The 15046-nt window shown below is 40.2% G+C and overlaps 1 protein-coding gene across 3 annotated transcripts in view; it reads right to left on the bottom strand.

The window, feature by feature from the left end:
* Pfkp (phosphofructokinase, platelet) overlaps nt 1-15046 on the bottom strand; it is a 65268-nt gene that overhangs the window by 30967 nt on the left and 19255 nt on the right. For all 3 annotated transcript variants that reach the window (XM_004854572.4, XM_013075785.3, XM_087181950.1), the window contains 5 exons: nt 6635-6712; nt 3847-4036; nt 2322-2487; nt 401-445; nt 67-175 (listed from right to left, as the gene is read on the bottom strand). In XM_004854572.4, coding sequence (XP_004854629.1) covers nt 67-175; nt 401-445; nt 2322-2487; nt 3847-4036; nt 6635-6712 — 588 coding nt within the window. The remainder of the gene's footprint in view (nt 1-66; nt 176-400; nt 446-2321; nt 2488-3846; nt 4037-6634; nt 6713-15046) is intronic.

Below are 15046 nucleotides of genomic sequence, written 5' to 3'. Positions count from 1 at the left end.
CAAATTGGCAATTCCAAAGGCAGTTAGGGCTCCTGTCTAAAGCAGCACAGTGGGAATCCCAATTACCTCTGAGAGTTTGATGCACATGTTCTCCTCCCAACCTTCTTCCGGTGGAGACTCTGGGAGGAAAACCCAGTCTGCGCCGCAGGCCAAGGCACTCACCAAGGCCAAGTACCTACACGGAAAAGATGACAGATCAGTGCCCTGAGGAGGACACTTCCCTCAAGGCAACTGAGGTCACCTAGGCTCAGTGACAAACTCTGGCAGGTATAACACTGGAATATGGATCAGGAGGCACTGGCTGCTCTGTGTACTCTCCACAGGAGCATCCACAATACAAGAACTCAAGGAGATGACACGAAGGGTCTCTTCCACCCACATTGTGTGTGCAGGTACATACCCACAGTGTCTGCCCATCACCTCTAGGACAAAGGTTCTCTGGTGGCTGGAAAAGAGACAAAAGGCACATTCATTCACCACCGCTGGAAACAGCACGGAAAGCAAACAGAAAAGTGTTCTTACAGCCAGAGACAGAAAGCCTGCTTCGTAATTACAGCAAGTACCCAGGCTTCCTGAAAATGACTCATTTTCTACAAAAATAAATGCTGCTGCAATAGTGTCTCAGACTTGTGAGTAACAGGCCTTCAGAAGCAATCGCACTTTCTATTTACATATTTTACAACAGCTATCACTTGTGCCCTAAGAGTGACTTGTACTTCTAGCACTTTCCCATGCTCTTTCTGAAATAATGACTATATTGGGTGAAGTCAGGTGGCTCTGTCAAGAGCCAGGGGCTGAATATACAAGGTGGACTGAAACATATACTAAATGTTTAAATTAAAATTATCACAGCAAGAGACACTTGCCATTAATTCCCCTGAAAAATACTCCCCCTCGGCTTTGAACTTACTTAACCTATTTTGCCACTTGCTGAAGCAATTTTGGAAGTCCTCTTTTCTGAGTGAATATGGTGAATGCCGATGCCAAGTGCCATCCAACACAAGGGCAGGCTTATAAAAACATAAAGATGTGTCCTCATCAACCTCATTTTCTGGATCTGGCACTGTGCAACTTCTGGCTCTTCCTCAAAGTCAAAATGACCATGAAAGGTAAACATTTTGAATTAATTCAGGACATTGAGGTAGCTGAGACAGCACAATGAAGATGCTCACAAAAGAGGACTTCTAAAGTAGCAAGAATGATGGGATAAGTGTTTGAAGTCAGGGGTAGTATTCTGAGAGGGATTAATGGCAATGTGTCTTTTACTGTAATAAAAATTTTAAAAAATTAAACATTCACCATGTTTTTGTTCATATCCAGTATCTCATGTAAACATATGAGTGTTAATGCCTGATGACTAGGGATTTTCCATTGAATGGAAAAATCCAGCTGCTCCAAACAATCCTTCCAACCCTTAAGATGTGGTTTTCCAACAGCTATTGAGTCCATACCCATGGTTTGAGACAGTGTGAATAGGACAGATACACAAAGAAGACTCAAGAGATCAGGCTCTCTGGACATTTTCTTTCTTTCTTTTTTTTTGGTTTCGGGGATCGAACTCGGGTCCTTGCGCTTGTGCAGCAGGCGGCAAAACCACTGAGCTAAATCCTCGGCCCTGGACAGTTTCAAGTATCAAGCTTCTTGTCCTATTTATTTTATCACATTTATTTATTATTTCACATTGTTATTTATTATTTCACATTGTTTTCATGGAAAGTGCTTCAGAAGCTCTAAGGTATCTGAGAAACTCATTAGGAATGCTCTGTTCATGAGTTTATATGGCCTTGGATAAGCTACTGTCACTCTGTCCACACTTCTGTCAGTTAAAGGTTGGAAACCCAGCAGTAACAAAATGCTGCCACTTCTTATTAAGCAGTGTGGCAAAGCTCAGTCATTTTGCCTTTTGTTAACCCTGTAAGAGACCTTAGGACATGACTTTATAGAATTTTTTTTCTGTTTTCTAATTTTTCTCCTATAAATGACTTTTTCTTTTATAACCAGATTATATAAGAGTAATATTTAAAAATTTAAAATGAAAAGTAAACTAGAGATTCTGGTACTGATTTCTAATACTCAAGTTACAAGACCTGCACCAGTATGCCCTTCTAGAACCAGTAGTAATTGAACATTCTAGAACCAGTAGTAATTGCTAAGCCACAGCTCATCACATGCCTGTAAGTTGACTCCTACTGTCTTCTTCTTCTTTTTTTTTTTTTTTTGGTACCAGGGATCGAACTCAGGTCCTTGTGCTTGTGAGGTAGGCATCGGAACCGCTGAGCTAAATCCCTGGCCCTCCTAATGTCTTCTTTAAGACCTTTTACCTCTGGGCAGTGGTCATGATGGCATCAATAACTTCGATAATTCTGTGCAAAGCCGAGTCTGTGCCAATGGTCATATCTGTGCCACAGAAGTCGTTGTCTATGGAGCCCACCATGCCCACCACGTTGAGATAACCATGCATCTTCACGGCTTCTTCACTGATCTTACCTGCATTGGGAACAAGCAACACACCTCATAATCAATAAGAGCTGCTTATTCTTCAAGTGCACCATGGGTGAAGAACTCAATTATAATAGTTTTTGCCTATTATTTCCTCAGAACTATAGACAATCTGAATCTGTATACTTAAGAAAATCCAAAGTGGAAGTAATTACACAAAACACGACCTGTCATTTGCCATTAGCAAGAACACTGCACTATAAAAATAAAAGGATCTAGGGCCAGGGATCAGTGGTGCCACCGCCCGCCTCACAAGTACAAGGTTCTGAGTTCAATCCCCAGTACCTAAAAAAAAAAAGGATCTGCATGTTGTAATTAGTAGATAAAAATGTCAGTTTTATCTAGAATCAGCTTCAGAGAACACTCTGAATTAGGATACAACACAATTTCAGAATTAAGTACTTTATGTTACCTTCATATTAATTTCTTATAGGTCCTCAGGGAGTCGGGACTCTACCTAGCCCTCTCACCTGGGTCAGGCAGTTCTGTATAAATGAAATTAGAATGGTCAAAGGGGCTCTGGACTGGTGGGCACTAGTCCTGTTCTGGCTACCAACAGGCCTGCAACAGACCAGACAAAGTGGCCAAGAAGATACTGTGAGGTCCTTGGTGGTACTCTTCATTCCCTAAGTTGCTTTTTACAAAACTTGATGGTACATGCTTGGCCTCAAGTTTTCATTTTTTATGAAGTTGCTGTTAGCTTGAGCTATACACTTTCACTGGCTGTATTTTATATTACATTGGAACTGTATAATAACAGTTTTAAGAGATTAAAGGCAAGTCCTAAGTATCATCAAAGGTGATAAAACATGGCATAAAGGAGCATCATTCAAGTGTAAATTAAAGTTTTACAATAACTTAGTTTAAAGAGACCCCATCAGAGCTGGATGTCTCAAAGTGTGGATGTGGGTGTCCATGGGCTAGGGTGGACCCAGGTCATACCCACAGTTATGTGGATTCTCATAAGACCTTTGATCCTGTATCTGTAAAATGGGGATAAATAAGAAAACCTATTTCAGACTGTAGTGAGAATTCCCTGGGACCACTTGTGTAAAATGTTAAAGGATGCCTAATACATAGTAAGTAATGTTTATTATCATCACTGATGTTACGTGAGGCACACATTTAGATCCTGAGGTGATGAACTATAAGAACTACAACAACAACTACTATTTGGCTAAAGTTAAGAGGCAAAAAAATGACCCAGAAATATGTGCAATTATTATATGTCAATCATAAACAAAACTTTTTTAAAAAGCAAAATGTGTGAGTTCCATAGCTCTCTGAAGGCAAAGGAAACAGAAGACCTAGAGAAGGGTAGGAATGGAGGCGGAAACAGAATCATACCATTCTGGGCCAACTCCTCCAGCAGTCCACTCCACTCCTCCTGGAAGATGTTGGCCCCTGTGAGGCTCCCATCCCCGCCGATCACACACATGTTGGTAATGCCCAGCTGAACCAAGTTGAGAGCAGCTTTCAAGCGACCTTCCCGGGTACGAAAGGCTTTGCAGCGGGCACTGCCAATAATTGTCCCACCCTGGAAAAGACATAAAATCACATTTACTGACCTCCTTCCCACTGGACAGAAAGCCAGATGTATCAGCACACACAGAGGTTGACCTTTAACAAAGGACCTTCAATTTAAGTTTTCCCCATTTTCATGTCTTGAGTTAGTCCACTGTGAAAGTTTGTGCTTTCCTACTTTTAGTTCCATACTAGACATCAATGAAGAATGACACCTATGTCCTGCCCAGGAGTAGCCAAATAAGTGTGGGAAAAAAAGAAAAATGGCAGCCATCAACCAAATATGCAGAGCATCAGAGTCTGCAAGGACATAGCAATCTTCCAGAGAGCTTGAGTTGATGCTGTCCCAACACCAAATGAGTGCAAACAAGTACATATCAGGCAAAAGATGTCTCACCACCACCACTTGTCACCAGCTATTAACTTGAGAAGCAGTTTGTCCTGCAGTCTCCAGGTGACCAAAGATCTATCATACATATCTTCAAGCAAAATATTAAAACAAAATGAATGGGGATTAGTGAACCAAAAGCATCTGAAAGGCCTACACTTCCAGCTGATTTCACTTGTAGTATAGAGCCCAGGTGTGGCTGTTCCTGAGGAGGGCCAGGACAGTAAGGGTAAGTGAAGTTTGATCTAAGCCCTTAGCAAAGTCCTATTTATGTTGTGTCCTGGAGTGTAAACTGTAGTCTGCATAAGGGACTGTAGCAGGCACAAATTACCACATGTATCCCAGTCTTTTTAAAGGCTTAACTTTGATTTACCAAACTTCCACAAGAGAATCATGACATTTTATACTTATATTTTTTCAAAAACTAAAGTTGGGCTGGACATGGTGGCACATGCTGTAATTCCTGCACTCTAAGAGGTGAAGGCAGGGGGGTTGAGAGTTTGAGCCCAGCCTTGATAATTTTGTGAGAACTCATCTTAAAATAAAATGGGCTGGGAATGTAGCCCAGTGCAAAGGCACCAGGTTCAATCTCCAGCATCCACAAGAATAAACAAACAAGTGGTTTGTAGCATTTAGAAAAATTAATGAATGCTTTAAATAAATAATGAATGAGTGATAAACATCCAATTTGCATTCAATCCGTCAAATGTATGTTTGCTTCACAAAGCAAACTTCTCATGAGCAGGGTTGGTTCCTGTGCTTAGCACAGACCTCTAAGGGTAGAGCTTACAGGAAGCTCCTCATGCTTATTTAGGTTTACTATTCGGGTAGACACATCGACTCACTTTGATTTAGGAAGATTTATTTCAAACTGTAAAAATTCATGAAAGTCACCATTTAACTGGTAAAAGCATGATTTAAAAAATTACCAATAAGGCTGAAATTCATTTGGCAGTAATTTCACTAGCATAGCCCCAATAGTGATCCTGTGTTAGCAATGCTAGTGCTAAATGTGACTGGGCCAGCATGCAATTTGGCTCTGCAAAGGCAGGTCTGGGATGGCAAGTGCAGAGTGCAGAGCAAGGATAAGCTTGTTCTCTGGACTTTGATTTGATAAGGAGCGGTTTGAGGATCAGGTGACTTGTTACAACTATAACTACAGCTGAAACCCAGCAGTGCCAATGTTGAGGAGATAAGATAGAGTTTCAGGAATGAAACCATGAATAACTGAGTTACAAGAACCAGGCACCATTCACACACACACCCTTCAACTATATGCGCATTTCCTGTTTTCCTATCTCAATCATGACAGCAGAATGGAAATATTCTTCTGTGTGGAATTAATCTGCTACTGTCTTGAAGTCTTATAAATATTGTTCCAGCTAATTATCAATAATTGTCAGAATTTCCTTCATTCTCTTTCCAGGTCTAGCAGAACTAAAAACATTTCCAGTGCAGACTCAGAGTCTCCATGTCAAAACACGTACCCCATGACAATCTTCAGAGTGAGAATGTCAATTTGGCTTCTATTAAAATGTACTCAAAATGAGTCACAGATTAATCTATACATTTTAAGAGAGCAAATTGCAAATAAGGAGATCTTCATAAAGTCTATTCTTTCCAAGTAATCTCTTTATTTCTCATCTGATTTGGAGCCCTCAGTCAGCCAAAGTGTTCCAAGATTGTATGAGGCATACAATTTTTTTCCTTTTAAATTCAAAGCAAGCAATGGGTTTTGCCTGCAGTGGCAATTACTTCATCTCTGCGCACATCAAGGAAATTATGCCTGTTTGATTCAGCCCCAAGCAGGGAGGCAGTGTCTGCATTAAATCTACAGCCCCCTAGGGGTGCCAGGCAGAATCAATCCTATGCCAGGGGACATGCACAAACCCATCGGGCACAGAGATTTGCCACTGAATGTGCAGCTCAGCACCAACAAACCAAAGCAGCCCCAACTCTGGTCTCAAAAACCACAACACCCACCAGAAGAAGAATCATACAACTTTGTACTGCAAGGATACTTCCTGCTATGTACAGCTTTCTAATTTTATTTTTAAAGTGTAATTAAATGACAAATTAAGGATATTTTCTTTCCAGGAAAGTAAGAATAATGTCAGCTGGTACATTATTTAAATGTCACCGAAGCACCAGTGTAAATGGTTTCAAACTAAACTAGTTCCTTACTTAGAGAAACAAACAAACAAAGAGCAACAAGGTACCCACCACTTGTAGGATGCTTGAGACACTCTCCCAGTCTGCTTCCACGATGTTAGAACCTCCATCTACCATGCCCTGGTAACCCTGCATGAGAAAATGAACATCTGTCAAAATGTGCTGGACTTTTCTGGATGTTAGTTGATAGATAAATTATCAAATAGGAATACACATGGCAATGAACCTAAGTTCCTAAGTGCCCAATGGATAGAAGACAGTGCAATGCAAGTGCTGGTTAGAAGTAAGTATTAAATTGTGGTAGCTGGGTGTGGTGCTGCACACCTGTAATCCCAACACTCAGGAGGCTGAAGCAGGAGGACTGCTATGAGTTCAAGGCCAGCTTGGGGTACATAGTGAGTTTGAGGCCTGTCTGAACTACACAGCGAGATGCTGTGCCAACAAACAGAAAACACTGTGGTAAAGCCTCTTAAACTTAATCTCTTGTAATGGAACTTTCTAAGGAGACTCATCCAAAGAGAATGGCAGGGGACAAAGTGGTTTGCCTATTGCCCCAAGGTTCCTGAGATTGCAAAGGGATACATTTATCCTTCATTGTTTATAACTTAGCACAAACTCACATACAAACTGGTGACAATCACAATGCAACAAGAAAATATTCTGTAAGGGCCTGAACTTGCCAAAGTAATCCAGGGTTGTTTTAGATACATATTAAATATTTTTTTAAAAAGCACAGCTGAATAACAGTTCAATCTGCTTTATCTTCTAATTAGTGAGATTTTACTGGATTGAGGTGCAGCTTTTAGCAAACTAAGATTATAATACATACTTTTGCCTTAGAAGTCTAAGGATAATTACCTTTCAACTTTAAACATGTCTCATCCTCCTGACCCCCAGAATAAACAACATTATAAAATGCAAAAATGTTTATCACTAAAAGAAAAAAAAATGTTTATCACTTGCTAGGCCATTTAATCTTAAAGAAAATAGGCTTCAAGAATTTAGAATAGTTGCCGGGGATTTAGCTCAGTGGTTTCGCTGCCTGCTGTGCAAGTGCAAGGACCTGAGTTCTATCCCCGGTACCAAAAAAAGGAAAAAAAAGAATTTAGAAAAGTCTGTTCATTACAAATAATTATTGTGGATTCATATTTTCTACTTCGTGAAGGTCAAGAGGAAAGAAAAAAGGAATAGAAGTTTCTTTTTAAAAAAATGAAACAGCTTAAGTCTATTTTTTCCTGCTATGTACAGCTTTCTAATTTTATTTTTAAAGTGTAATTAAATGACAAATTAAGGATATTTTCTTTCCAGGAAAGTAAGAATAATGTCAGCTGGTACATTATTTAAATGTCACTGAAGCACCAGTGTAAATGGTTTCAAACTAAACTAGTTCCTTACTTAGAGAAACAAACAAACAAAGAGCAACAAGGTACCCACCACTTGTAGGATGCTTGAGACACTCTCCCAGTCTGCTTTTGTCATCTATCTCTCAACTGATTAAGGGCCTACACTAGGTTAAAGTGTTCCAGGGATGTTTGAGGCATACGACCCTGGGCAGGTTTCTTTTAAATTCAAGGCTAGCACACAAATAATCAATAGTGCAGGCATCTTAATGATCAATTTGTATATTATTATTTATAAATGTAAATTTACATCCAAAATAAAATGTGTGTAATCTGTCATATATGTGATAAATGGGAAAGGGAACAATAGTATGAAATGGAACAGAACCAAAAAGTTATAGCAGGTTCATTTTAGTGCCAGCATCTATCCTCTTCTAAGCACTCTGGTCTAACTTGAAAGATCACTTTGTTTTTTTCATTATGGTTTCTCCTCTTTCTGAAAACCTTCCAAGGTATGCACTTTCATCTGATTTCCCATAGAGCACAAAGGCCAGGCGAGGTCAGCAAGCACAAGGGAGATGTGATCAAGGTGCTCCCAGAAGAGGTGCTGTTTATGTTGTGTCCTGTCTACACAAGGGACTGCACCAGGCAAATTACTTGTGTAAAACCATGTCCTCTCCTCACTCTAAGTGACTCCCAGGAGTCTTATTTCTATAGAATCAAGAATAGGTAGGTAGGTAGATGGATAGAGACAGATACATAGGTAATTCAGACTAAGCTTGTCCTTTTAATTATCTCTACCACCCGCAAACTCCTAGGTTTCTTCTAAGAATTATACTTGTCTTAAGCCATACTTGAGAACAATACTGAACAGGCTACCATTTGTGGCATTCCTGACTTTCTAAGTTCATTTCTGGAAAGCTTGGGAGGTGTGGGCTGGTCCAAGTAAGTATCAGACTCAACACTAAAGTGCTGAAGTCTTCATTCAAATTCAATACTTCTGAACATAGGAGAAAATATTATTAATGATGAGGCCAGAGTGACAGAGTTGTGTTAAGCACAGGGCTTTGAGAAAACAAAAAACAAACACCTACAAAATTTCCACATGAAGAACTACTGCAATAATTTCTGTGCACTCAGTTGTTGGGTGACTAGTTAGGCCAAGGAAGTGAGCATGGTGGCTCATGCCTGTATTTATTCTTAGCTATTTCAGAAGTTGTGGCAGGAGGATCAAAAGATTGAGGCCAGCCTGGGCAACTTAGCAAGACCCTGTCTCAAAATAAAAAAGTAAAAAGGGCTGGAGATGTAGTCCAGTGCTACAGTGCCCCTGTACAATCCCAAGTACAGAAAAAAAAAAAGAAAGAGGCCCAGAGGTTGAGCCTGAGGTTGCGAAGGCATCTTGAGTCTTTTATATTTTAGGACTAGACTCAGAAGTGCACATCTAACAGCATCAATGTACAGATTATTCCTGGATATTTTCTCTCATGGAAATTGCTCCTCAGTCATCCATCCCATGCTGTTTTACTACTTAATGTGCCATCTGGGGAACAGAAATTTCCTCTTTCCCTTTAGTCTCAGAATTTAAATACTGATTTAATGAAAAATTCTCCTTTCTTTTTACAAATCTCTTTGATTCTAGAGGAGCAACACAGAAAACTATTCTACAAACCATAATACATATTTTGAAAAGTAAAATGTTTTCCAAAAATAATTTGATTATTTGGAATAGTATAGCTACATAGTTAAAACACCAATTAAAAAGTGAAAAAGGGTGACTTCATTAGCATTGCATTCAAAGCTCTCTCTTTACTGCACACATGTGGTAAATTGCTAGGAAATGACTCATTCTTTAATTTGCAAAGTCATTATGCCCATGTAACATTTGAAAAGTAACTGCCAGCTACACTTTTAAATTGTCTTTTACTAATAAGAAGATATTACCAAATTAGGAAGACTAATTTTACCTAAATATATTACAATGCATAGGTTTGGATGAGCTTGTTTCTACTGAAATAGAAGGAAAGCTACTACTATTTTAATAGTCAACACACTTTCTAAAATTTCCTTTTGGAATTTGCTACCAAAGTCAATTTTATGAGTCACATAAGAAAAACAAACCATAAGACCTTTCAAAACTTTCATAGTTTTTAATCAAACAAACAATAAATCTTATTGACCCTGATTCATAAGATGAACCTAAAAGACCCCTGACTGGCTGTATCAAATTTATCATTTGGCAGAATTTTTTTACGTTGTCATTTGCTCATGTCTAAGTACACGCCATAGACTCTGAAGTCATTGTCACTTCTGGTCTGAAATCATTTTGAGTAATGTCAGAATAAGCATTTATAGCTTTCTAACTGATTACTTGGGAGACAGCATATATACATACAGAGGTAGTTTTGGCCAGTATTTTTAAGTGTTTGTTTAATCTGCCATAAATATAGTAAGAGCTAGACCACCTGTAGGTAGTTTTCTTATCTAAGAGATCTCATATGAGGTCGGGATTTAGCTCAGTGGTTCTGCTGCCTGCTTCGCAAGCATAAGGTTCTGAGTTCGATCCCCAGTAACAAAAAATAAAAAAATAAATATTTATTTAGGGCCAGGGATTTAGCTCAGTGGTTTCGCCGCTTGCTGTGCAAGTGCAAGGACCCGAGTTCAATCCCTGGTACCAAAAAAAAAAAGAAAGAGATCTCATATATATTTTTAAAAATTAAAGACCAAAAAGGAAATTACACTCTTCTGGCAAAACAGGCTTTTTTAAAAAAAATTTTGTTTGATGGATCTGTGTGTCTTCTCAACTAGATGGTGGTTTTTCCCAATCCAATTTCCTGAACTCTCCAGTCAACAACTGTCTGAATGGTAAACATTCCAACCACCAGAAGAAAACAAGTTACTGAAGGTCATACACTTCAAGACTATTTTCTAGATACTGTTACTACTATTTTCTAATAGACAGAATTACTGCATTTAAAGATGTGACTGGGCTTTCCTATTTCTGTTGTTTCCTATAGAAATAAGGTTTTCCTAGTTTGTTCCCTAATAAATGAAAGCATTTCACTTATAGAACTTGAGAGCGAGTACATAGAGAGCCTCGGAATGGCTATCCAGTCCTACATTAAGTAAACACTATTGTCCAAAGCTAGGTGTTGAAAAAAAGAAGCAGTGGAAAGTTCTCACCTGAGTTCATCCCCCACACGCAGGACCCTGCTCACCTTTCTACCAGGGACCTAAAGGAATGCTCTCACCCACAGAACTTACAGTTGCCCCATAAAAACGTGCTCACTGGCTTACACACTTCATGGAAAATTTCTACTGAGAAAGAAGCCTTAGGACTTGTCCTTGGTAAGACTCAGTCAGCTCTAAACTGGGTTAGAACAGGACAGGTCATTGTATAGTATTGTACTTTCTGCTTTGGAAGACCAATAGTGCACCAACATGATTTATTTAGCCCTCTAGCATTATTAGATTTATTTAAACCAAAGCTAACAGCATACAGTCTCAGTTAAGTTGTAAAGTTAACAGCCATAGCAGGAAAAAGGGAAGGTCACCCATGCTACACCGTCAGGGAAGCGCCTGACTCTACACATGTGGTTGTCTCACACTAACATCCTCAAAGTGGGCTCACTGTGACAGTGCCGGCAGTGGAAGTGGCAAAGGCATGGAGAAGAGACAGTGTTCTTCTGCAATTTGAAAATGTTAGTTATAATAAAGATTGTCTGGAGCCATTGATGGCTGTGGGAACTATTTCAGAGATCACATGTGAATTTTAGCATAAGACCTGGCACGGAGCAAGCATTCAATAAAAGAAAATGCTTATTCCTATAATATATTACTACCTAAAATGGGTACTGGCCAATGTTCCAATGAAAAGGAAGAGCAGGAAGGAGAGACCAAGGTCACTTGAATTGGCCTTTTGTAAACTGATTTAAGTAGCATAACACAGCTACTGTGTCACACGTTAGTGTAAAGGCCAGATCTGGCTAGATTTGTGGTAAACGGCCACACAGGAAACACTGCAGTGACACATTCAACTCTACATTCAAACATCACTATTATTTTTAGGCATATGTAGTGGCTGTGTAGTTTTGACTTGAGGGAAGTCTAAATGTACAAATAATTATGTTGAAAACTTCAGAGGCGTTCCTGAATGAGATGCAGATAACTCTGCTTGGAATTTGCAAAATTGTGGGAGGTGGAGGTCAGATTCAGAGATGGGTAAATCCATCCCTGAACATGGGGCAGCCATGTTCTCGGGAGGTCAGCGTTGACGGTCTGATGTCAAGTAATTTCACTAGGCTTCACTGTCCATGCATTCCGAGAGCACAGACATCATCCAGACAACAGCACATCTGCAGAAGTCACCTTGGGGCCCTTTCCTCCAGCTGCAAGTTAGCTGCAGTGAGCTCAGGCCAGCGAGCAGAGCGACAGCACTTCTCAGTCAACAGGTGGAGGTGGAAAAGGCTTTTGTGACTTTGTTGCATCATAAAGCATTGTACTTCTTACTTTTAAACACTAGAGAGCAGGGGTGCATCCTGTCCAAGAAGAAAAATAATGCTTCTTCTGAAGGAATGGAGGAGGATATTTCTATCTATCGGGAAGGTAGAAGATGGCACCAATCTTTTAATTAATAAATTAAAGCTTCTTTATTGGTGTATTAAGTCAAGCCATAATGCTCAAGGCCCCACACCAGAGAAGCTAAGATTCATGCGGATAACTCAACCTTGGTGCAGAAGGCCAGTCTAGGTCTGTGTAGAGAAACTTGCCGACTGGACGCCGCAAGGAGAGGGAAGGCCTCAGGCCTGGAGCTGCAGAGGGGGTGCAAGTACCGCCACGCCACAGGATCAACAGCTGATGTTGCCCTGCCATCCTTATTCTCTTACAGCAAGAAGTATGTGACACATGTGGAATTCATTTTTTTTAATAGCAAGATTTGCTGCTAAATAATCAGAATGACTCCCAGCCCCCTTTCAGGATGTAGACAACGATAATAATTGAACTGTGATGGTATTTACAAATGACTTTCCACAGGCAGCACTGAACTGTTCAAAGCTTTTTAAATTAAATATGATTTTTAAGTTAGTCATGCTTAAAGGGCTTTTATAAGACTGGTTCTTTAAAAACCCTTATATTAAACTAAATACAATGAGACAACTGTTTTCTGCAGCCACAATGGCAGTGCCAGGTTAAGTTAATGACTCTCTTTGGCCTTGGTTTGATCCACCTAAATAAAATCAGGGCAGTCTGGCCCAGATATGGCCTGTGCCACAAAGAATTTGTTGTTCTTGCCATCACCATCTCCAAGGAGCTAAAGCTTTTTGTAGGTTTTTAAAAGAAATCCCTAGATTAAAAGGGGAAAAAAATCCACAATTGGCTCCCTAGGTAGAAAAGAATGGGTCAGTCGCCAGCCCTTCCCATCTCTCCTGAGAATGGCGCCCACGGGCTCTGCACGCACCTCACGTAGGCTTGCCCCAGATTTACAGGGCTTCAAATAGCAGCCAGATGGAACAGCTCAGCCTATTCAAGTGCCAGATTTTTAGCAGTAATATTGGTGTTTTCAGATTGATACGCTTTTCAGAACTTTCTACTAGAGGAAAAAAAATCCTTTACTTATTTAAATGATTATCACTAATTTAACTCTTTTGGTCATCTAGAAAGTTCTAGGTCAATCTGGAAACTAGACTATAAATGGAAATGCATGTTGGCTAAACTACTGAATGATGCTTGAAAAGAATACAGCCAAGCATCTTCTAAGTTTCAGCCCAAATAGGTCAAGAAGAGTGATCCTGAATGAGGTGATTTTGCCCTCCAAGGCAACATTTGCCAGTGTCTGGAAACACAGTTGACTGTCAAGACGGGGAAGGGTGAGAGACCAAGATGCTGTTCAACCTCCTGTAGTACACAGGGATCCCCTGACTCCACCACTGAATTATCCAGTTCAAGATGCCATAGTGCTGAAGTTAAGAAAGAAGTTCCAGCCAGGTGTGAGGGTGCATGCCTGTAATCCCAGTGCTCTGGGAGGCTGAGGCAGGTAGCAAGTTAGAGTCTAGCCTGGACAACACAGTGACTTAGTGAGACCCTATCTCAAAAATAAAAAGTAACAAAGAGCTGGAGGTGTAGCTCAGTGTGAAGGCCCTGGGTTTAATTCCCAGTACCAAAAAAAAAAAAGCAAAGAAGCCCCAGAGTGTGGACATGACCTGAAGAGCTTATGGAGAACACAGCCGACAGCTACAATTTCCAGAAGGTCTGTGAGTAAATAAATTCAGCTGTGATGCCAATTCTGTGTCTGGCCACAAACCAATGGAGTCAAAGGCATGCACATCTTGTCCAACAAGAAGCTGTCAAACAGTCCTTCAGGGTTAGTACCCAGAGGTCATCCATGTGCATTCTGCCAGTGAGGCAGTAGGGAAAATGTGATTTTCACTGGACAAAGATACAGGACTAAAGGCTTCATTCATTCATCCGCAGTGACTGGGTGTGTACTGTAGGCCCACAACTCCTACCCAGACACTGGGAGTCATAGGCATGCCACAATTCAGAAGGTTCTGGATTTTAAATGGCAGCACTTGACTGCATCTGTGACCTGGGGCCATCAGGAGCACGCACCACACCAAACCCATCACTGCAAACGGGGGTTTCTGTAGATCAAGGAATGAACCTCATCTTGGGCAGGGTGAGCCAGGACTAAAAGTAGCCTTACTCAAAGTCAGCCAAAGCTTTGTTGCCAAGTTATGAAGAAACTTGCAGGCTTTAGGGATTTTTAAAAAAACTTTTAAAAATTACAGATAGGATTTTTACATCTCTAATGGAGAGATGATGATAACCCAAACTGATTCAATTCAATTAAGTAATATTTATTGCTACCAAGCAAAGAACCTACTACTTGTACAAAGTCCCATTGGTCTGATGTGAGATTTTAATTTCAATAAGCCCCACTGGAGGTAAGGTGTGGACTATCTTCCTATAAAGGATAGAAAGAACAGAACAATTTCAGTAGAATCTATCTCTTTCTTGGGGGGTGAGGAGGAATATCATGAGGAGCTTCCTATTATTCCTAGACAGATGATTCCAGTTCAAAGGAGTTGATTTCAGGATGTTCCCAGTGCCCTCCAGTAAGACAGAA

This window comes from Heterocephalus glaber, unplaced genomic scaffold (genome assembly GCF_053883595.1).
Source record: "Heterocephalus glaber isolate CG9 unplaced genomic scaffold, H.glaber_assembly_v1.0 deba00001472, whole genome shotgun sequence".
In the NCBI taxonomy this organism is placed as follows: domain Eukaryota; kingdom Metazoa; phylum Chordata; class Mammalia; order Rodentia; family Bathyergidae; genus Heterocephalus; species Heterocephalus glaber.
The sequence above is the reverse complement of the archived record's forward strand: the minus strand, read 5'-3'. Positions and strand labels throughout refer to the sequence as shown.